General features: G+C 31.6%; 1 protein-coding gene across 1 annotated transcript in view; it reads right to left on the reverse strand.

Moving 5' to 3' along the window:
- The window catches only part of LOC106645100 (protein white), a 609,536-nt gene that overhangs the window by 71,419 nt on the left and 512,984 nt on the right, over nucleotides 1-25,133 (reverse strand). The window contains exon 9 of the mRNA XM_089592398.1: nucleotides 3,010-3,115. Coding sequence (XP_089448524.1) covers nucleotides 3,010-3,115 — 106 coding nt within the window. The remainder of the gene's footprint in view (nucleotides 1-3,009; nucleotides 3,116-25,133) is intronic.

Consider the following 25,133-nt stretch of genomic DNA (forward strand, 5'->3'; position numbering starts at 1 on the left):
TATTATTATTATTATTAGTATTATTCCTAACATTATCATCAATAATATCATTTTTTTTATTAATATTATCATAAAAAAAAAAATTTGTTGATAAATTATCATAATAAAAAATTTTGCGCCATTGCCATAGTTTTATTATCATTGTTTTCTTCATAATCATCATTTTTATATAATATTTACTGTTCTTATTCCTGACATTATTTTTATAAGCGTTACAACTATCGTTATCGTTATTTTTATTATCACTGACATCATCATTATTATTTTTATGGTTATTATAATGATTTCTATCATTAACATTACCATTATGATGATTGTCATCGTTCATTTTATTATATATATTAGATTTGTTATTATCATCGTTCTTATTATTGTTTTAAAAACCATTACTGTAATCAACATTATTGTCATTTTTAGCAACATCAATTTAACCATTATAAATTTTATTAAAATAATGATAATAATTAAGACTATTATTGTTACTTTTATTATTGTTGTCATTGTCATCGTAATTTATACTATCATTATTATCATTAACACCTTTATTGTCATTATTAGTTCCGATTTTCTCATTATTCTTATCATTTTAACTATCATTATCATCGTTATCATCGTTACTACTCTTATCATTATTGTCATTATTACAATCATTATTATTATGAACATTGTCATCATCATCATCGACATTGTTATTATTATCGTCAACGTCACTATCGTTATTATAATTATTATTATTATTGTTATGATGATGAATATTATTTTTATTATTGTTCTTGATGTCATTGTTATTGTGTTCAACATGATTATTATCTTTATCGACATCATCGTCATTATAACCACCATTATCATCATCATTATGGTTATTATTATTACCAGCTAAATTTTCCTCATTACTATTATTACTGTTTTTTTATTTACATATAATATTATTTTAATTTTTATGATTATTTAAGCATCATCATTATTATCATCATCATCGTTATCATCGTTATTATTTCAATTTTTATATTCATCATTGGTATCATTCGCATTATCCGTATTAGTTTTCTCACCATTTTTATCATTATCACCATTATTTTTATTAACATCATTATCATTATCGAGATCATCATCATCGGCATTGTTATCGTCATCTTTTTATTTTTTGTCATTATCGTCATTATTATAATTATAACCATAATTTTTAATCATGTGTTTATCATTATCATTATATTATATTCTCATTGTTATTACCTTCGTCATCAATATTATCTTTATTGTCATCATCATTGTGATCATAATTTTTATTACTTTTATCATCATTACAACTGACAGCATTATTATTATTTTCATTTCCATCATTATTAATTATCATCATCATTATTTTTATTATTAGTATCATTATTTATATTTCGAACATTATTATTACTATCTTTGTCATTATAATTACTACCTCTATTATTATCGGTATGATTATTCTTATTTTTGACATTTTCATCATTACTGTTTTTATTATTCATATAAACATCGTTTTTTTCATTATTGACATAATTGATATCATTATCTTCAGTTTTTTTAGTATTACTATTATTATTTTGGTCATGATCCTTATTCTCATTGTCATTATTTTTATTATTATTATAATTTTTACTATTATTAGCATTAGCATCATTATCATTATTATTATCATTTTTATTATTATTATTATTATTATTATTATTATTATTATTATTATTATTATTATTACTGTCATCACCTTTATTTGTAAGATTATCATTATTGTCATTACCGTTTTTATTATCGTTGTCCTCATTGTCAGGTAAGCAATAATTTAAATTGTTCTTTCTTGCAATATGAGTTACCGTGCATTACCGTTTTGAAAATTTTAAATATATTTATATTGGGAACGCCAGCAAATGTGAGCTATTACAATTGAATTTTAAAAAAAATGTTTATACGGTATGAACTAATTTATTGTTGTAAAGTATTCTGATTATCTGATTACTTACAATTGAAAGAAACTGCGTCAGCTCGAAGTAGAGAAACAGAGAAAATATGAAAGCAGAGTAAGATTCAAATAAAAGCCGCACGAAAGGTACAGAACTAAATAATTAAAAGATACATTTAACAGTTTCCGCTAGTCATTATTGTGTTACATAACGTTTGCGATTTTTAAGCTCTTACTTTGATGACAAACTTTGTCGTATGTATCCCTTGTTGTCCTATTTTCCCATCGGTTACATTGTACTTAACCATGTGTTTCGTTTTTTCACATGCTTTTGTTTTTCACTTTTGTCTAGGCTTCTTTTAAATTTCATTGGGTATTAAGAAACTCTTTTATAATAGAATTTTTTTAAAAAATAGAAAAAGTTTCAGTGCTGCTTTTAATGTCAGTGCTCCAAAATTGACGAAAAATTACTTTTTGGTTAGGTTCATTAACGGTGGTCTGAAAATGACGTTATAAAAATAAATCGTTACTGAAAAATATCCTTCAAATTTAATCAAAACCAAGTATAAGACTTAAAAGTACAGTTATGAGATTAATTTAAATATCTTAAATATGATTCATAACATACCCACTTTTTAACACGGACACTTGTACGCAAACACTCATGCATCTAATATCTTCAATGTTATCGGTAAATCTACTAAAAAATTATAGTTTGCAGCTTTCACTTCTTAAATAATAAGTAAAAAAATGTGTGTTAAATAAGCTAGCAAAGAAGTATTTTTAATATTTAAGTAGTAAGACAGGGGATTTATAAATGTATATTATATGAATGATATATGATTTAATGTGTAAATGATAGTCAAAGATTTATGAAGTGTAACAATGAGATTTTCGTAATATTGTTGTCTATAGAATAGCCATGTTATATAAAATAAAGAATTAAACTAGCAGTCGTTTCTCTTTACATAAGTGGGTGAATTATGTTACATTTAGGATAAATTAATGTTATTTACAAATATAATAGTTTGAAACAAAGTTTTGAAAAGTAGTAATAATTTGCATTTACAATTCATACTTACGCAGTATTTAGAAAGAATCCTCCAAATAAGAGAAATGGAATGATAACAGGTGGACCAACAGAAAGAGCCATCGATAAGTTTGAACTCATACATGAAATAAAATAACCTGTAAGTTTAAAGCACTGGTCAATAGCGTTTACACTGTCATTTTTTTGGATATTTACATTTTTTTACTTTATAATATGTAGCATTGTTCTCAATTCTTATGACTCTCCTATTCTTTTAAAATGTACCTATTCTCCAACAGTTTTATTTGAATTTATGTGATTACAGTCTACAGATGCTTTCAATTGAACATTGAACCCCCACAGGTTCAGCCTGTGTAAATAAAGAGCACGTAGTTTTGGTAGGTCTAAGCAAAGAGTTCCAGAACAAATTGATGGTAAATTCATGAAACATTATGACTACGACTGACTTATAACCTGCATTAAATATATTTGTGTTATTTACACATTTTTCACTTCGAAAGTAATACGCTGCAGACCAAATATATATGTCTTTGATAAAAAGATTCTTCAGGAGTTACTTATAAGTGTTACAAATGCAATATGTGCATTACCATAATTCTTAATACTTTTGTATTTGTGTTTTTTAACAAATTGAAAAAAGTGTTATTTATTTGCAACTTATTAAAAAAATAAAGGATCTTACTTTGTTATCAACACATTAAAAAAAAGTCGTTTTTCAAGCCCCTTGATGTTATAGATAAACAGAAAGTCTAAACAATTGACGAGCGGCGTAGTAAATGTCGATCTCTGCAGTTACTTTACTATTTTAAGTTGTATTTCTTTATAAGAACGTTTGCTTGAGTGTAACTTAGCCTTTCGAACATAAATAGTTAATTTGGTTTTAATCCGTATGTTGTTAAAGCAGATAGTGCAGACTGAAAAAAACATTAGTTCTATGGAAGAATGTGATTTTAATTATTGCAAGAAGATTAACTTGACATTTTTAAATAAATGTGACTTGACAAATCAAAATAACAAACATACAAATTTGTAGCAAGCAGAGCAAGCACAAAAAAGATTTGCTCTTATATTACATAAAGTAGCAGAACAAACTAGAAGAAGCTTAGTGATAAATGTGTGTATGTAGACAAAATAAAGTGACTCAAGAGGTAGAAGGAGATCACCATAAAAAATTTTTAGTTTTATTTGTTTTTAAATACTTAACTTAATTTTTAGTTTCTTGTAATAAATCTAGTGTTGGTGCAAAAAATTTAAAAATATGTATTCAGACATTAAGTAGTCAAGAGTATCTACCTACAGTAACATAAGATAGTTTCTTGTCTAAGGTGATATTAAAACAATCTGAAAAAAGTTCACTCTAATAAAATAAAAGAGTTTGGAGTTGTAGCTTTAACATTCAAACCTTTTCGGAAATTAATATTTTGGTTACAAAAGGAACATGTAAGAATAAAAGAATACAGTATCTTAATTTGTCAGTCTTCTTTTATGTTTTCACTCATTTAAGTTTTAATTTTATAGATGCATTCGATATATTTAAAACACTTGATTTCTGAGAGAAAAAAAATTCTAAGGAAATAACTTCGACAAACAAATTTTTAAGTTGTTAACAATCAAAAATTTCTTGCCATAAAATGTTTTTAATGTTTGCTTGGTTCTCTAAATTATTTTGTGTACATATATTCTCAGGACTTCTACATCTTGATACCAATACGTAGTCGCTTTGAGCGCCATTTCCAAATCGTACCCCCACTGGGCACTTTGAGAACGATTGGTTGTGATTAGAAAATGACCGCACTGCGAATTAATTTCCACATGCTTGTAGAAAAGCAACATTTAAAGATTGGCCACCAGGGCTGGCACTGGTGAATAAAGCAAAAAGCTTAATTTTATCGTAATTACCTTTTCTAATATCCACCGATCGTTCTAAAAGTGTCCAGATGAGGCGGGATTTCGGAATTGTGCTCATAGCGAATAGTTGACCATCAGAAAACAAAGGTCTTTTGTAGTAATATCCTAATTTATCAAAACTTTGATCTTGCAATTAATTGATTTTCATGAATAAGCTAGAACTATTAAAAACTGTTTTTTGTATATAAGAAACGAAAGGGATTAATTTTTACTGGTATTTAACGTGAGTCTTGGAATAAATACTTTATTACCAGAGTGGCACCAGTCATCATTTCTGCTTCCAAGTTATATTTAGATAATTTTGCCATACGTTGTCTAGTACCATTTGACAACCCATTGAGTATACTCAAGTTTCTTATTAGCATAATAATAGCATCTACTTTTTAGTTTATAATATGTGGTGGTTATTCTTAATGTATACGTTTTTGAATTTTTATAGAAAAATTCATTTTTATATTTTTATCAGTGTGATCACTTCCTTCATAGTTTGCATAATATATGCTGCTATCAGTATGTTCTTTTCCTTTAATTAAACTCCTTTATTATTTGAAATGTACGAAAGTTCGTTATCGGTTGTTAGAATTACTCCGTATAGGCAGCTATTTATACCATCTCATACAATTTTTTCAGAAACATCATCAGTTTTCAATCCCTGTGGAATTTTGAGAGACTGAATCAAAATGTAATATGACTTGTCATTCCCTTGGATAATAGAATTGAAGCAATTCCTATAAAAACAAAAACAAAATTAATGTTTTATACAAAATTGTTTTTCAAGAACCTCCTAGACCGTTAATAAAACTTAATTCTATTTTATTGTTAATTGTTCTATAAACAGTTATTTTCTTATTTCTATTTAGGTTAAAAAATAAATCCTTAAAGTATGTTTCTAAATCAATGACAGCTTTATTGTACTCAATATTTTTAACTTTTATCGTTTCATTTTTTTCTAATAATCCATAATCTTTGCATGAATTATCTTTCAATTTGAAGATTCTTTTTAAATGTAATAAAACATTCTTTTGTATATAGTCTTTTAAATATTCAATAAAAAATTTTTAGAGTGTTTCCCAAACAGAATTACCACGAACGTTTTCAGATATTAAAAACTATGCGAAAAGTTTTCTTAGTTAATATAGCATCATAGCGTTATAAGCTTCTTTAAATATTTAATATATTTTAGAGTCGTGTATAACTTAACCTTAACCAATAGCAGTATATCTTAACGTACTGTAATGTATTATAATAAGTACTTCCAAACTTTTAAGATATTTAGCTCCACTGACCTAATTTAAAATTTATTTAAAAAAAAAACACTCAGCGTCCTTAGGTGACATTGTATTATGTCACTTTTTTTTAATAACGTTAAATTTTTTCTTTACTAATTCAAATTCTTAGTGTCGAACTGAAACGGTAATATTTTATAGTATTAACATATTAAATTTTATTGCAAAACTATCTATTATATTTAATTTAAACCAAGCCGTTAATACTGTTTCAGAGTTCTCTATTGCTTCAAACATATTATTTTCTTGCAAAACTATTTATTGTATATTGTTATTATGTACTGATGAATAAACTACAGAATGACTACATCCACACAGAGGAAACTCTTGCAATCCCCGTGCTGCTTCCACGGGGCTGAAATACTGGCCATCTAAAAACTCTGATATTTCATCAAAAATTTTTACGTCGTCTTTTTTATCACTTGTATCTGCTTTTGTTATTTTACGTTATGATCTATATCCTTCTTTATGGACATAATAAAAAAAATACTTTATACTTTAAAGAGATGGACAATACTTAACATTTATGTGGCGATTATACTTTGTTAATAAAAAGAAATTGTAAAGTACTACCATTCAAGTATCAATGAAAATGTTTTAATTATATTTTTTATTCTGTATATGTGATTATAACATCTATTGTCACAACTTTTTTTAATTTGGTTATCTATTTTTTGCAAGAACAGTACGATTTGGGAACTTTTTTGGAAATTTTTTTGTACAAATTCTTTGATGACTGGTAAGACGTGGACTCTCCTTACCATTAGGTCCATGAATCATGTGTTTAATAACTTATTCTTGTATTTTTGAATCAACTGGCATTTCCGTTGAAATATGTTTATCTATGTATGTAGTAGTGAAAAATTTATTATTTAAATACAATGTTACAATAATATGAAAATGAGGTGATCCTCTTTTTTAAATTTCAATGGTACAAGCTTAAGCAATAGCTTCTCCGAAAACATTTTGTTTAGTTATATCATCTAAAATTAGTTTCCATTTTGTATTAAATAATCTAACAGTTATTTTCAGTATAATAGTTAAAGTCGTCTCTTTCGAAATGTTCTTAAAATTTTTTTTATTAATTTTTATTTAGGGTTAAATGTTACGGTGATACAAAAATCAGGTTGTTCCAACTTTCACGTTATTGCCATTAAATCTTGATAGTGTTTCTGCATATATCTAGTACCACCGATGTATGTTGATGGCAAAATAAAAATATTTTTATCTTCATTGTTTTGAAAATTTCTTTTCAGGCACTAAGCATTATAGGATTTATTTATCCTTGATAACATTCAATCCTTAGAATTTTTTGGTTATTGTGAAAAAAATGTATTCTATTGCTCTTCATTATTGCTCTTTATTATAATACATGCATGCAAAAAACTTGTTGCGTTTATCCTACGGCATAAAGTAGGAGATTTAAAATTTTACTATTTGGTCGATAAGAAGTTCAATATAAATAACATTTTTTACCATAAGATTTTCTGCTCTTGTTAATCGTATGTACTGCATCCTACATCTGCTACTGAAAATAATAAGAGAAATGCCATTGAGTTGACACGCTGTATTCGGCATTGACAGCATCGACAATGAAACCTATAAAAGCGTTAATAAATTAGATGATAATATTCATATAAATTTTCAGGTAGCAATGCAAGACAATATCAGTGGAGGCTTGCTACCTCATAAGCTTCAATTTAAAATAGGTACAATAGTAGCGTGGATTCGAAATTTTTGTACATCAAACGGCTTATAAAACGGCACACGATTGCGAATTATTAAATTGTTGAAGTATAACGTAATAGGCGAAATAGTAACGGGAAAGAAAATTGGTATGAAAGTTTTTGTTCAAAAAATAACAACAAATACTTATAATACCTAATTACTATCTTTTATTTAATACAGAAAACAATACCCATTAGTTGTAGCATTTGCTATGACTATAAACAAGTCTCAAGGTAAAAGTTTTGATAATGTGGGATTGTTATTAAAAAAACCTTTGTTTTCTCATAGTAAATTGTACGTGGCTTGGTCAAGATGCAAAAATTAAAATGTAATTGTTATTTAAATAGATAGAAAAAATATTTTAGATACTAAAAATATATTTTGGTAAAAAATTTTTGATTATAAGTTATAATGTATCTAATAATAACAACATGATTTAAATATTCTTATATGTATAGACAAAATTGATTACCTAATAATACATTTCAGGAATGTCTATTGTGGTCATGTATTGTACTAATTTCAATATTAATTTAAAACAGAATAGGAATAGCTAAGTCTTCGTGATTTAATATGGCTTTATAAGTTGTCTTATAAAATAAGTCATCTTAATGCGAAACGTCCATGGTTTGTTTTAATGATAAAAAAAATGTAATTAAATTCATGTATGAACTCGTTTTATTAAGATGGATACTAAATAATGCGATCCATACACATGAGAATTTAAATTTTACAAATAGTTTATTATAAATGCTACCACAAAAAAAAAACTTATTGTACAAAGAACTTTATACTTACAAATAAATTGAATTATATTTGATATAATTTCGTTTCTAATCGTTTTATTACTTGTATAAATGGTTAATAATTATTCGTGTGTGTAAAGTCTGCCTAATTGCCATCTGGGCAGTGTGAAAAAATAGATGAAAGATAAGTTTATTGTAAAAATAGAAAATATTTTCTAATTAGTTAACATTCTTTATGAATGAACATATGATATTATACTTATGATGTATGAAGCTATATTTTTAGTGGAAGAGTTTTAGTAAAACACTAATGAATAAATGATATTTAATCTATTAATATAAATGGTCTTATATAGTAAAACATTGCTTGGAATGGCCCACACAGTGAACTATGTGATATAACAAATAACTTTATAACTTAATGTATAATTAAAATGAAGCTTTGCGCACGATACCCTAGAAATCAATCATAACTTTCAATTTGTTTTTGACGATGGGATGAATCACGTCGAAAAGACTGTTTTGTTTTGAAGTAATTTAATAATGCAGCAGATTAAAAATAATAGATTAATTAGTATACGGCACGTACACGTCTGTATACACATCGAGGTCCAAGAAAGACTGTATAATTCCTATCAGGTTCCTGAAAAGTATGTGGGGAGTGGTGTAAGAGTGGTAGGGGGTCACAAAAAAATGCGTGGGACGATTGTGAGGGGTCTGTGGGGGGCTGTAGGGGTTTTTGGAAAAACTGCGATGTGTCAAAATAAGGGCAAAAATCACGGGTATTAACCTTATTTTGTGAAGAGGGACAGTGGGGGGTAATAAAGGGTGAATGAGGGTCTGTAGGGGGGCTATGGGAGTTTTGTGGCATGTATTACCGAGATAACTATATAATATGAGAATGTATATATGTATGCGCAGGGTTTCATTTGTACTTATAAATCATAAATTCACAAAAGTAAATAAATTTTCTTCAAAAACACAATTTCAGATAAAGATAGGCTAGGCCAGTTCTAGATTCAACCCTCTTAGAGTGGTACGGGAGATGGGGAGCTTTGACTATGGCAGTAAGGGGAGAAGGGTAGTGTGAAGGGTTACGCCATACATTGAGCCATAATTTTACTCCAATATTAAGCCATACTTTGAGCCACACTGTAAGCCATAGTTTGAGCTGTCTTTAAAGTTACAATTTTAGCAATACCTTAAGATTTATTCAACGTCATACATTGAGCCAGACATCGTGCCATATTTTAAGCCATGATTTTATCCATGCATTAAGCCATACTTTTACCTGTATATTCAGCCATACTTTGACTCAGCTTTTAAACCATACCTTCAGCCGTACCTTTAGCTATACTGTTGACCATACATTTCATCGTAAATTTAGCCAGACATTGTGTCAGACTTTAAGCCATACTGTAAGAACATACATTCAGCCAGAAATTGTGCCATAATTTAAGCTTTTTTTCATCCCTACATTTAGCCATACTTTTAAAGCCATACTTTAGGCCATACTCTTAGCCCTGCATTAAGCTATACTTGGAGCCATACTCATATCCAGGCATTCATCCAGACTTGAAGCCAGACATTGAGCCATACTTTCAGCCAGATATTAAGCCATACTTTGAGCCATACTTTGAGCCATACCTTAAGCCACACGTTGTGTTGTTTTTAGAGCTATACTTTTAACTAAATTTTAGTCTTACTTTCAGCCGTAAATTTAGCTGGACATTAACTCACACTTAAAGCTTTACCTTAATCTATAGCTTTAGCAGGACGTTGAGCCAGTCACTTCACAAAATGAACACCGCAAGTTTATTGAAAAATACTATAGTTTAACGACCGAATGATATGTAGTGCCACTAACCTTATGTTTTAATAACTGAAACACTGCTTCTTAGTTGGATCCAAGATTCAAAAATTATTAAGTTTTAACGTTTACCGGCAGATGGCACAAGGTATGAGCTAAATATGTCACTTACGGTATGGCTAAATGTATAGCTCGAGCGCGCGGTGGCTCAGTCAGCTAGGTTGTGGATTGGCACGCGGGAGACCGTGGTTCGACTCCCGGCCAGTCCAACTTTTCGGGCAAGTACCTCTGTGATAATTCACATGTGCTTTTTCACCACGCAATGCTCCTCGAGGAGGGCTTAGGTGACCTCCTCGCAGCAAAATTGCCTACTTTCCCCCTACCCCCCTCCCAGTAATGGGAGGCCTCCCATTCCTCTTCCCTTTCTTCTCCAAAGTGCTAAGTGCCCTTAGTAGTGCACTTATTAAAAGAAGCCGGACGTAAAGCACTATAATATAAAAAAAAAAAAAAAAAAAAAAAAACTATATATGACCTTTGTATACTATACGAACTCTATATAATTTTTTTGTATTTAAAACGACAACGTATTGAAAGACAAGCCGGACATAGAGCACCATGATATATAAAAAAAAAAAAAAAATGTATAGCTCAAGGTATGGCTTGTTAATTCGCTAAATATATGTCTCAATGTCTTGCTCAGAGTCTGGCTGAATAAATGGTTAAAAGTATGGCTCAAAGTATGGCTTTATGTATCGAGAAATATACAGCTAGTTACATCTCAAACAATAGATATAAAAGTATGGCTAAAAGCTTAGCTCCACGTATGGCACGATGTCTAGCTTAATGTACGGCTTGAAGTAAAGCTTAAAGTATTGCTAAAAGTACGTTTTAAAGTACAGCTTAAACTATTTCTTATAGTATGGCTGAAATCACGGCTAAATTTATAGCTTGAAATATCGCTAAAAGTCGGGCTATATGAGTCGCATATTATCTGGTTTAAAGTCCAACCGCACGCAGTTTACATATAAAGCTGTGTGGTTTTCCCTCAAAACTTAATTAACATAATGTATTTGAAAATAAATGGTTTTCATAAAATATTGAGCAATATATTATTGAACGCGCTGCTTGACCTTGGACTTCAAACTTTGTCATTTGTTTTCTTTGTACAGGTTACAAAGACAGTGGAACTGTTTGTTACGACGATACAATTATTTTTCGTACCTAAGATAATTTTACCCTGCTAACTAATAAAAGTCATGTGGCACTTCAAAATGTGTACGGAAAATGTAAAACGATTTTCTAACCTGGTACACGAATGATCAGAGTTGGTCACGTTAGTATACCTATATGCATATGTGTGATTCCAATGTAACTGACTTGACAATGCATTGAAGATGTAAAGATACTCGCACATAGTCAAAATGCAGTGATAACATGCATTGAGTTTACTGTAATAATGACGCTTTTTCTCCTTTAATAATTAAGTAGATTATTGTTAGTATGTAACCATAGTTTGTTTTACTAAAATGTATAAGTGATAAGTTTGCTGTGGCCTTCTGGCTAAATGTCTGGCTCAAAGTTTGGCCGAATGACTGGCTGAATTCAGGGCTTAAGATGTAGCACTACGAATTGCACAATATCTAACTAAAGATATGGCTTAAAGTATGAAGGCTTAAAGTATGAAGGTATTAAAGGATTTTTACCTGAATGAATGTTCTTAAACTATGGCTTGAAGTCTGACTCAATGTATAGCTGAATGTACCGCTAAATGTATGGCCGAATAGATGGTTAAAGGTATAGCTAAGAGTATGACCTAATGTATGGCTCAAAGTACGGCTTAATGTCTGGCTGAATCTTCAGCTAGATGTATTGCAACAATCATGGCTGAATGTCAGACTATATGACTCGCATGTTGTCTGTCTTAATGCATGGTCTTGTACAGCTAAAAAATGTGGATAAATGTGTGGCTAAATGTTTGGCTTAAAGTATGGCGATAACTACCGCTATAAAAGTATGGCTAACAGAATAGCTCTAAGTATAGCACGATTTCTAGCTACATGTACTTTCTTAAAGTGTTGCTCAATGTCTAGCTGAATATGTAGCTAAATGTTTAGCTATAAGTATGACTAAATTAATAGCTTCAAGTAGGGCACATTGCGTGGCAGAACGTATTGCATGATGTATGGATGAACGTCTATGGCTTAAAGTATGTCTCAATAAATGGCTTTTAATATGGCTAAATGTATGGCTTAAAGTATGGCTCGAAGTATATTTAAAAGTATTAATCAATATATGGCTTAATGTGTGGCTAAATTGACGGCTGAATGCATTTATAGAAGTATGAATCAATGTCTGGCTACATGACTGGCTAAATAGTTGAACTTATACAGTTAATAAACAGAACTGTATAATCTTTGCTCCAAACTTAATTAACGTAGTACTGTTGAAAAATAATTACATTTATCCTAGAGTGAAAATTTATCATAAAACACCATGCTAGACCTTGGACTTTAAACTTTGTAATTTTTTTTTATACAGGTCATGAATACACTGAAACTGTACACTGTGATAAAACAACTTTTCTCTGTAGCTCAGAAAGTTTTGTCCTGCTTGTTTATTTAAGTTTTTAGACTCTTAATGTGGTGTATTGTAAATGTTAGACGATGTGTTATTCTTGTATGCAAATAATAAGAGTTAGTCACATAAGTATTTACATATGAGTTTGGGTAATTGCGACGTAGTTGACTTTAACGGTATTTCGAGGACGTTTGGATACTCTTACATAGTCACATTGTCTCTATAATTCTTTAAAAAAGTGTGTTTATATTTTTCTTTAAAAAACTAGTTGTAAGGGCAACAGTATTTTGGGCCGCAAGAAATAGTTATTTGTCTTAGCAAAACCTTATTACGTGTCTGGAAATCAGTAATCACTGCTACAAAGGTTTAGGATAACGTAATATCTACAAGTAGTAGGTTTTGGAAACTTGACGAGGAAGTGGTGGTGGAGGCGAGATTTAAGCTCACTGTACCTATAAGCAATGGTGCAAACAAAATAATCAGGACTTGAATTTAAAAAAAACTATTTATCATCAATAAATGATTTATTTAGTTATAATTTACTACAAAATAGATTTCGCTTGTAATACTGTTGTTAACAGTTGCTAGAGAATATATATGTATAAAAGTAGCGTCGTCATATGTATTTGTATAAGAATAACTATGACAACTTAGATGAACGAGCCAGATTGAAAATTTTTCAGCTTTTATTGTTAAAAAATTGTAAGACTACGTATTTAATGGTTTATTATGATAAGCGCTTTTTCATACTAGAGGCTATTAATTTAACATTGAAGAACATAATGCAAACGAGCTACGCTAATTTTTGTTGAACCAGAATAATTTTATATTGCGCTAGACGATAGTCAAGATTAATATAGATGCACTTGACATAACCCTTTCCAATCATTTTTTTGTATACCAAACGAGCTACATTTATTGACTGTATTGCGTCACCTGTCAAACTAACCTTTGGAGAGTTGGTGACTTTAATTTTTAACTCAAAAACATTGTTAACTCAAAAACTGTCCATTTTTGGGACTTGCGCCTGTGGAAACCTTAATTTTGGCGATTATTATCTACAGCATGTATAAGATTTAGTCTATTTTACCAAGAACCGTAAGTTCATTAAGTTGCTGTGGGGTCTGTTGTAATGGGGATACTATATGCATAAGCTATCTTTCCTTGCTCTCACCTAAGGCAGTATGTATATGGGTGATTCTGCTGTAACTTACTCAGATCGTGTCCGGTACTTATACTCACGTGCCGTGAAGAAATCCAAAACTTTAAAAACGTCAGATTGTGTTAAGTGTTGTTGACTTTACTTGACATATTATCTCATAATATTATATATATTCATCTTTTCATTGAGATAATTGATCATTTAGAGTCAAATTTTCCATTTTGACCCATGTCTGCAACTCGATCTCACTCATGAAAGCTTTCACCGGTAAACAATAAGGCTTGTATGCACCTTGGACGTGTAAGCATTACATACTCTAGCTATTGGTGATTAGATTTGTACCTAAGTCACATTGAAAATCGACAAAGATAAGTGAGTTTTCACTTTATACATTTTGTCCGCATATTTGCACCATAAATGTAGTTTTAACAAAAATCAGTTCAAACTGGTATTTTTTTGGAATTGGAATGCTAACCAATAATCACTTTTCAAAGTAAACAACAAAAATAAATCAATCTTTACCACAGTAGTAACTTAAGTTGGTACCTCTTGAATAGCCAAACTCTTCTATTTGCGTATTTCGTGCGTATAATAGCTTAGAAATATCTATTGACACATACAGGATGGACAGCTCATTCAAAAAAGGGAGCCACTAGAAGAAATAATAAAGCTCACTAACAAAAAGTCAAGGGCACATCTCTCTGTCTATATAAATTTAACTACTTTTATCTTAAATTAGCAGCTTGTTCTTCATATTTCCTTAAAAGCAGACCAGTAATTATTCCCCAGCGTAGAAAATTTATTCCCGAGTGTTTACGAAAAATGCCATAGTTTTCCGACTTCTGTAAGATATACTTTAATATAATATTTCCATACTAACAATTAATTTTATCATTTTTCAAGGCTATTAAAAATACCAATATAAACCTTTTTTTTAAAAAATTACACTTATAACGCAATAAAAGGGGGGGCTGTCATGCGGAGCACGCAGGGGGGCGTCGCCCCACTAGTGTACATATATATATATATATAATATAGTCATAAGAGTTAAAGCAAGGTTTTGCTCTCCCCCACTCCCCCCAGCTCCCCCTCAGCTTCCTCCCAAATAACGTAGTTATTTATTTTATTTTCTTGCATTTTTCAAGTAATCCTACTATTTTGCTAGCTCTCCGCCACTTCCTCCCACTTCCCCCAGCTTTCCTATGTATAATGTGAATATATTCGTAAAGTTTTATATATTAACTGTTACAAGTGGTCTAATTTGCACATATAATTTTATTTCAACAAGAAATTTTATTACGATTATCTTATTTCCGATGTTAATTTTGATTACATACTCTTAAATGTCTTTTTAGGTGCTCTGCTCTTACGCAACCGTTTCAACGATTTTGACAAAAATTTTTTTTAACGTTTTTTTACGACTTTTTAAACGTCTCTGTTGATAATAATTTCTTTTAAAACTTTTAGCATTCAATACACTTAAAATTTATTTCAATGATTTAGCATTTCTTTGCGTGACGCAAATAGTTTTTTTGTCTAATATTGCAATGCTACACAGATCACGTACAGAAAATTTTTTCTTGTGAATCTTTTCGTGCGACAATAGACACTTTTAATTTAAAAGGTTTGAGTTACATTTGTCACACTGATAGAATTTTACATCCATAATGGTGTATCTGAAAACATATTACAAAAAACGGATTGCTTATGATTACATAAATCTGGGTACTAGACGGTACTGAAATTTGCTTTTTTGATAAAAGAGAAAATTTGCAAGAAAGTATAAAAATAGTTAATAACTATAGTACATTTTTGTTATTACTGTGAAGTTTTATTCTAAATAATATTTTCAATTTCAAATATGTTTTCTCATTCAATTTAGATAAAAATTTTTTTTGGGTTCTTACATCTAGACAATGCAAAATATAGTTGCCCCTTAGAAAATAATGGTTTTCTAAAGTATAATCCTAAAGCATCAAAACTTTGACCTTGAGATTTATTGATAGCCATAGAAAAAGCTAAGGTAAATGGAAATTTTTTTCCGTACAATATAAATGGTCGCGAAGAAGAATTGTTAGTTTGTTGTGTTTTTCTTAAAATAAAGACTTTATTTTATATTTATTTACCTGTGATTATTTCAGCTTCAATGTTGTATTTAAATAATTTTTTAATTCATAATCTTGTACCATTGCAAAGTCCTTTAGATATGTTCAAGTTTCATATCAACAGAACAATAGCGTTAATTTTTGAGTTCAATTCATGTAGAGGAAAACTTTTTTTAATACTATTTAAATATGCTGTAGGAAAATTAATATAAATATTATCGTCTGATTTATCTACTCCTTTGTGAGTCACCTTATCAATACTATAGTACGTTACTAATGTTCCTACCATATTATTTTAAATTTTTTTGTTAAAAAAAATGAGTGTATTCATTGTGAAATGTTATTATAGCTATACTTATAAAAGAATCATCATCATTATTAAAAATTTTAGAACATACATCGCTTGTTTTCCATGTCTAAGGAATTCTAAAAGTTTAAATTTTGCCTTCTCCTATATCAAGTAGCTATGAAGAAAATTTTTTGTTAATTAAACGTATATCATTCTTTAAAGAAAAAACAGTAAATAAAGGCCAAATGTTAAAAAATTTTATGGTTTTTTGAACAATAGTAATTTTGCTTTCGTTTTTCACTACTGGGAGAATTTGATGAAAGTCTTCACCTAAAATTATTATTTTATTTTCAAAAGGCTTATAACTACTAGATAAATCTTTTAAAGTCCTATCAACGACTTTTAATGCTTTTTTCGGTATCATAGAAGCTTTATCCCAGATAGTTACTTCTTCATTACGTAATTTTTGTTCATCTGGCTCAAACTGGAAGAATGCACTTTCTATAGTGCTTAAGTCTAAACGAAGTCTGAAATTTCTGTGAGTGGTCATTCCTCTTGGGAGCAGAATAGAAGCAATACCTGTCTAAGCCATTGTAAGAATTTTTTTTTCAATTGATATAAAAAAATTAATTAACGTTTTGTATAGAAAAGTGTTTTCAGATTAACCAGGACCATTGATAAAAAAAAATTTTTTTTTTTAATTTATTATTTTTTGAAAAATTCGACGTTAATTATAATTAAGTTGTAAAAAAGTTTCATGGAATTTCTGTTTACAAAATATTCTTTTATCATTGTGAGTATCGATATTTTTTTATATCGTTTCTGTTGGTTCTGGTCAACTGGAATCATTACAAGACATATTTTCAGAATTAAAAATTTTGTTTAAATGTAAAAGAGCTTTATTTCGATCATCTTTACAATCTTCAATGAAAAATTTTTTGTATTTGTTCCAAATAATATTACTAAAAAAATTTTCTGACATAATAAGCCATGCAAAAAATTTTCGTAGTTGAAAAGGCAGCATGACGTTTCATGCTTCTTTAAAAATTATATCGTTTTGAAAATTGTGTTTTACTAATTGCATAGAAATAGCGGTTTCATTGTAGGTACTGTAAGTAATATCAAATCTTAAATCTATAAAAGAAGTTTTTTCTGCTACTTTGTTTAATATCAATTTTAAATAAAATCTTTCCTGATCTTTGGGAAAAACTACATTTTATCTGCCGATTGTAATATTTTTTTCAACACGTTTCCGTTTATTCCATTGTTTTGTTTCATTGTTGAATGTATAATATTCAGAAATATTTACGTATTTTATTGATTTTGGACTTTCATCAATTTTATTTAGTTCAAACCATACTATTAGAGGGGTTTTTTGATTTTTAAGTGATTATAGAAGTGATTTTCAAGTAAATTAAAAAAAATAATAATAATAAAAGCAGGATAGTAGTAGTAGTAGTAATAGTAGTAGTTATAGTATCCATTGTAGTAATAATAGTGATAATAGTAGAAAGTAGTAGTAGTAGTAATTTATAATGTTCTTACGCAGATCTATCTCCAACTTCAAATTTAGACTTCAAGTTCTCTGTAGATGTAAAAGAAAGAATTCTTATTTTCGTTGCAATTTAAGAGTTTAATTTGCTGTCAAATTTTCGTTTAGAAATTTTGTAACTTCTTAAAACGAATTGACGAAGTAAAAGTAAACGAAGAAAAGAGTACCAATAGGCCAAAATTTTGGTTGTAAAAATTTACCAATGGGCCAAAATTTTTGTTATAAAAAATTGAAAGAAAATAAGCAATCAACTAACGATTCTGTTCAAACAAAATCAATTTGTTATTCTTACAATGTAGTAATTTTGTAATTGTTGGCGATATTAGAAATCTTTCAATACGTTGTCGTTTTAAATACAAAAAAATTCGGTATTAGTCAGGGAAAATAAAAAATGATTGTTAAAAATTTATGTAAATTATTTTGATCAATATACATTTATTACATACAATAATTTAAAGTAACAACTTATATACTTTAGGTTTTTTTCCATACTTCGTAAATCTAATTTGCAACTACGGGGGCTGGTGTGCAGAGCGCGCAAAGGTCATGTAAAGTTTTTTTTTTTTTTATATATTAAAGTGCTTTACGTCTGGCTTCTTATAATAAGGGCACTACTAAGGGCACTTAGCACTTTGGAGGAGAAAGGGAAGAGGGATGGGAGGCCTCCCATTACTGGGAGGGGGTACGGGGAAATTAGGCAATTTTACTGCGAGGAGGTCGCCTAAACCCTCCTCGAGGAGCATTGCGTGGTGAAAAAGCACATGTGAAAATCACAGAGGTACTTGCCCGAGAAAGTTGCACTATGGCCGGGAATCGAACCACGGTCTCCCGTGTGCCAATCCACGACCTAGCCGACTGAGCCACCGCGCGCTCTGTCATATATAGTTATAAGAGCTTTAAAATATTTATTGACACATACAGGATAGACAGCTCACTTAAAAAAGGGAGCCACTTAGAGTAATAATAAACCTCACCAACAAAAAGTCAAGGGCACATCTATCTGTCTATATAAACTTTACCACTTTTGTTTGAAATTAGCAGCTTGTTCTTCATATTACCTTAAAATCAGACCAGTAATCATTCCCTAGCGTAGAAAATTTATTCCCGAGTATTTTTAAAAATGCCATAGTTATTTGAATTCTGTAAAATATACTTCAACATAATATTTTCATACTAACAATTAATTTTATCATTTTTTAAGGCTTAAAAAAATATTAATACTAACCTTATTTTGGAGAGATTACACGTATAACACAATAAAAGGGGGGGTTGGCACGTCGAGTGCGCAGGGGGACGAAGCCCCACTAGTATATATATATATATATATATATATATATATATATATATATATATATATATATATATATTATTTTCGGTGTGCTCTCTCCTTTCTTCTTGTGCTATGAGGCAAGGGTCCACGCCTTATCTTTTTTTCTCTCTCTTTTTAACACTCCCAGCATGATAGTGAGGATAGTGGAATACTACGCCAGTGGTGAATCCTTGTAATGCAAGAGTGGGCCCATGCATTTCATTTATTATGACGGGGTCATTTTTTTTATTAGCCCGAAAAACACCAAAACTCGACTCGATGTAAAAGTTGAGGCTTAGGGCTCGTTCTAATGCCCTGTGTACGTGTACTACTGTTTCGTTATGTTTAATGCAAGAAAAGAGGACAGGATGGTGGAGACATATAGCCAGTGAGACGAGCAAAGAGAATTGTGAGTGGAAAAAGCGAGAATAATAAGAAGAAACGTGTATCAAAGGACTGTAAGTGATGTTAACGTTAATACTGGTTGTGCCGACATAGCTATACGTGTAAATATTAGTGAGTTAATTTTAAAGGTAGGTTGGTAGAAAAATAGATAGGTTGTCTATTTGTAGCGATTATTGTTATTTATTCATTGTATTTTTACAGTGTCTCTTGTAAAATTGTAATGCACTGAAAATATAGGAAGTTTGTGTATATTCGTATAGTTAAGGGAAAAACGAGACGTGTGCAAGCTAGGTCGTATGAGAGAAGTAGGGGGAAAAAAGAGATAGAAGAGATTTGAGGCAGTAGGACGCGAGTAGTAAGACTGAGAGGATTCCTTGACGGGCATTCAAAAGAAAAGGATGTAGAGCATGTGCACTATCGGGACGTCGTCCAATCTATGTATGTCACCAGCTTTTGGTGATCTACGGGAGGTATCATCTACAGCCTGGCTAAAGACTACGCAATTACGAGAAACAGGATGGCAGTGGGCGACATCGCAAGGACACGACGCCCATAACTCTCTGGAGATGGTGGCCTGGTGGTATTTTGCGTAGTGCGTGGTAAGGTTAGCGACTAGTGGGAAAGTGAGGGAGAGGGACATAGTATGTGGTACCGAGGTGAGGTTGTGCGAGTGTAGGATATTTCCAGGATAAGGGTTAAAAGTGGGCGTGTGGATGAGTGTGTATGGTTGACGGTATTGTGGATTTCTTCGTGGGTGAGGAGAAGATTAAGAAGTTGTACGCAAGGGGTCAAAGTTGCTGAGAGAGTGAGAGAACGAGAGGTAGTGAGAATAAGGTAGAAGCTAGAGAAACGCGTACGTGAGAGCGAAATGAAGTGGTCCAAAAGGAAGATGTTCAGGTCGGGGAAGAGAGCTTGGTGGGCGAGATCGCTTTAATCACGGGTGAGTCGATGCATTCAAGATGACGGGAAACTGTAGCACTGCACTTTAAAGAGGTATCAAAAGTGGGTGTGTGTTTGCGTATTAGAGGAGCTGTCTGAGCTCGGAAGTCGGTGAGAGGCCGCTTGCCCGTGGTAACAGGGCAAGAAGAGAGCGCGCTTATCCAGATTTATCTGAGCCTCGGTAATCAGCGAGAGGCCGCCTGTCTTTGTCAATAGGATGAGGAGAGAGTGCGGGTATCCAGAGTCACCTGAACCTTGGCAGTCGGTAAAAGGCCGTCTGTCTACTGCAATAGGATGTAGTAGGAAGTGTGTGTGTGTGTGCGCGTTCGCAGCGTCGTCTGAGACTTGGTTAACTATCGGGTGAGGCCGATGGTAGGACTCCCTGCAACACTCAGTGTGCGTGTTCGCAGCGTCGTCTGAGACTCGGCAGACCAGCTGGTGAGGCCACCGGTAGGACACCCTGTAGACAACGAGAGAAAATATAGCGTGTGCTCTCGTCGTCAAGTTGATGCGTGAGGTAGCTTGTGATCAAAGGCGTTGCGTTGTGGCCGAGTGCTCTCGTGATAGAACCAGGTTGTTGTAACTTTAGAATGAGCTATTATCTAGGTTGGGTGTGGGAATTTTGAGTGTGTATGTGTTTGTGTAGGTGTAGGTAGGTTTTCGAATGCGGGTTATGAGAGCAAAAGTGTGTGTGTTCTGCAAATGGCGAGCTAGCGCTGGAGGTAGCGTCGATTCTTTAGAAGTGTTCATCTATTATAAATGAAATAAACAGTCGTCTAAAGGTGAAATTCGTGTTAGTGTATTAATTTATATGAGCGTGAAATATTCACATCCTGATAATTTCCCTCGGGAACTGTCTGCCTCCTGACGGACAGTTCACGGCAGGGCCTCCTCTAGGTAAGGAGTCTAAATCAGAAAAGCAGAGCTAAGCGAAGCCAAGGTGTTCGAGAGAGTATTGGGTTGCAAAGTTTTGTTGTTTTAAGTATCGTATGTGATGAAAGGTGTTTTAGTGCGTTGTATCGGGACAGTTGTATTGATCCATTGAAGACTTGTACTTTCACTTTTTTTCTTATCAAAATTTATAAATTAACATTATTTTATATAATTTTTTAATTTTTGTTAGTAAGTAATCAAAAAAGGTTCTATACAGGTAACTGAAATGAGAGCATAAGGTTTTAGTTTATAATATTTATCAACTATAACTATAGTAGGCATGTGACTCTAATGCTTGTTGGTAAATTAGAATTCAATACGTCCAATAGGTATACAAGCGAACGTCGATACACTTTAATCATTGCATCAATAGGCTCATATGTATAGATGGCGGTACTCTTTATACAAGCACTCTCTATTACCATCCATACATGCCCTTTCTCAATATATAAGATATAGAAATAACTTGACAATACAAATCCACATAATTTCTTTTTCAAGAAATTTTCCTTTGGAGAAAATAATTCAGAACGAGAAAAAATCCTCCCCGGGTGCAGATCGAACACACAACCTCCTGTTTACTAGACAGTTGCTCTACCACTTGAGCTACCGAGGAGCTGTGCATTCACTCGCACCGTAAGTTTAGATAAGTTCTCGTTTTCAATTCTTAAGCTGTCTTTCACCTAAGCTCGATAATGTAGGCATGTGACTCTAATGCTTGTTGGTAAATTTATTTCTTGTCAAGTTATTTCTATATCTTATATATTGAGAAAGGGCATGTATGGATGGTAATAGAGAGTGCTTGTATGAAGAGTACCGCCATCTATACATATGCGCCTATTGATGCAATGATTAAAGTGTATCGACGTTCGCTTGTATACCTATTGGACGTATTGAATTCTAATTTACCAACAAGCATTAGAGTCACATGCCTACATTATCGAGTTTAGGTGAAAGATAGCTTAAGAATTGAAAACGAGAACTTATCTTAACTTACGGTGCGAGTGAATGCACAGCTCCTCGGTAGCTCAAGTGGTAGAGCAACTGTCTAGTAAACAGGAGGTTGTGTGTTCGATCCGCACCTGGGGAGGATTTTTTCTCGTTCTGAATTATTTTCTCCAAAGGAAAATTTCTTGAAAAAGAAATTATGTGGATTTGTATTGTCAAGTTATTTCTATATCTTATATATTGAGAAAGGGCATGTATGGATGGTAATAGAGAGTGCTTGTATGAAGAGTACCGCCATCTATACATATGCGCCTATTGATGCAATGATTAAAGTGTATCGACGTTCGCTTGTATACCTATTGGACGTATTGAATTCTAACTATAACTATACTTTAAACGTAGATAAGTTAATATATTTACGAATTTATTTCAGAAATTTGAAATGTATTATCTATAACCTATTACATATTTTTATAAAACAATGTACATCGAACCTGGTTTAATTTTTTCGACATATTTTACAAGTTTTTCTTACACCATATCAAACATCGTTAATGATCTCTGGTGATGATGGAGATGGCTCAGTATAATCCACCAATGGCCAATGGTTTAGTTTTGGACTCTTGCAGAGAGGTGACTGGTGGCTAAACCTCATTCTCTCCGTAAAGTAGGCAGTTGAGGATGCTAGTGACGGTGTTGATGGTCACGGTCTACAAACAGCATTTTCATCTGATTAAGCTGGTGATGGTGGCATATACCACAACAGGCCGCTGTTGCTTGATGATAATGAGAGCCGTAGAAACCTCTCAACGTTATCAGTCATCGGAGCTACTGCATTTCGCAGTGTTAAATCAAGTATCTCTGAAACGTAAGAAAAAAAAAAAATTGAGAACTTATTTTCTTGCTCTTGCAAATATAAAAATTTACCATGGATATTGGGTAAAACGACATCTGGGATGTTCCAAAAACTACATCTTGCTATAGGTTCAGGCAACAGTGCAGATGCCTCGTTGAAATACCTCTGATTCTCCATGCTACTAAAATACGACTTCAAAATCTTAAAGAACTGTGGATGAATGAGTTTTACCATCGGTATTTCGATTATACACACTTCAAAAGAGTAGTATCAAGTCTCTGAGAGGAGGGGTAGCATGGGAACGGAAGTTGTGATAAGAACTTTTTAATAAAAATTTTGTAAAATTTATAATATTTTCAAAATATCTCTTAGATGTAATTAGTTTTACGTAGAAAATGTTTTTTAACATTCATCAAGATTCTCTCACTAAGTCATAAGAAGCAGAAAAATCAGATCTGCATGTGGTTTAAACATGGTTAAGAGAATGGTGACGCATGTTGGTGGAGTATTGGACTGTAAGGGCATAAAATAAATTTTTGATATTACTGTATATGTCAGATAAAACTGGCTCTTTCGCGAATAGCTCTTCTCAAAAAGCATAATTTTACTTTTAATCGCTTTATACTTGGCTCTTTAAGCATTTAAATGGGAAATGTAAGAATTTAATGTAAGTATACATCATCTTGATATAACACTCGCAACGCTTCACTGTTACAAGGAGAAATGTGTCATGAACATAATTCAGGAGGATTTTAGTGAATTTGAGAAAAATATCTAACGTAGATGTTGCTGAAGTGTACCTTAGAGTAATATCTATAGTTAACACAGAGCGCGTGGTGGCTCAGTCGGCTAGGTCGTGGATTGGCACGCGGGAGACCGTGGTTCGATTCCCGGCCAGTGCGACTTTACGGGCAAGTACCTCTGTGATTTTTCACATTTGCTTTTTCACCACGCAATGCTCCTCGAGGAGGGTTAAGGACGTTCGGTAGTGATTGAATTTTCCAACGAATTTTTCTGAAATTTTGACCAGACGTTTTTATTGTTGTAACAATAAACCAGTCAAAATTTAAAGAGGTTCCTCTGTTTCGTTTTCGAGATATTGAATTTCAAAGTCAAGGCATTTTAACACTGTCGCTTATGGGAGAACTGACTAAATCACAGTTTTAAGCAAATTGGGCCAGTGAATTTGGCCAATTTTTTTATATGTTACAGATAATGTTATTAATTTGATGTATACCAAGTTTTGCGACGATCGTCTGATTCGTTCATAAATAAAAAATTAAATAAAAGCTCGACCGAAACGCAACGGCAACGTCGCAAGTGGCGGGAAATTCAAAATGTTCCAGGATGTTGATCAGTAAATATCTCAATATTATTGTAGATATTTATGCATTCACGCATAAAATACAAGCTTACGTGTGTGCGTGAGTGTATGTACAGAACGCCCACCCCTTCCCATAAAAAACAATAAATGTTAATAACACGCTATTTATTTTTTTTTTTAATTTCAAATTTATTATTTCTTCTTAAGATACAATTTTTTTGCACATTACAAAATCACATGCTCATAGTTTGAATCACTCATCTTAGGCTTTGGGCATT

This window comes from Copidosoma floridanum, unplaced genomic scaffold (genome assembly GCF_036245765.1).
Source record: "Copidosoma floridanum isolate Cflo_tuat_1 unplaced genomic scaffold, Cflo_Japanese_pri ptg000016l, whole genome shotgun sequence".
Lineage (NCBI taxonomy): Eukaryota > Metazoa > Arthropoda > Insecta > Hymenoptera > Encyrtidae > Copidosoma > Copidosoma floridanum.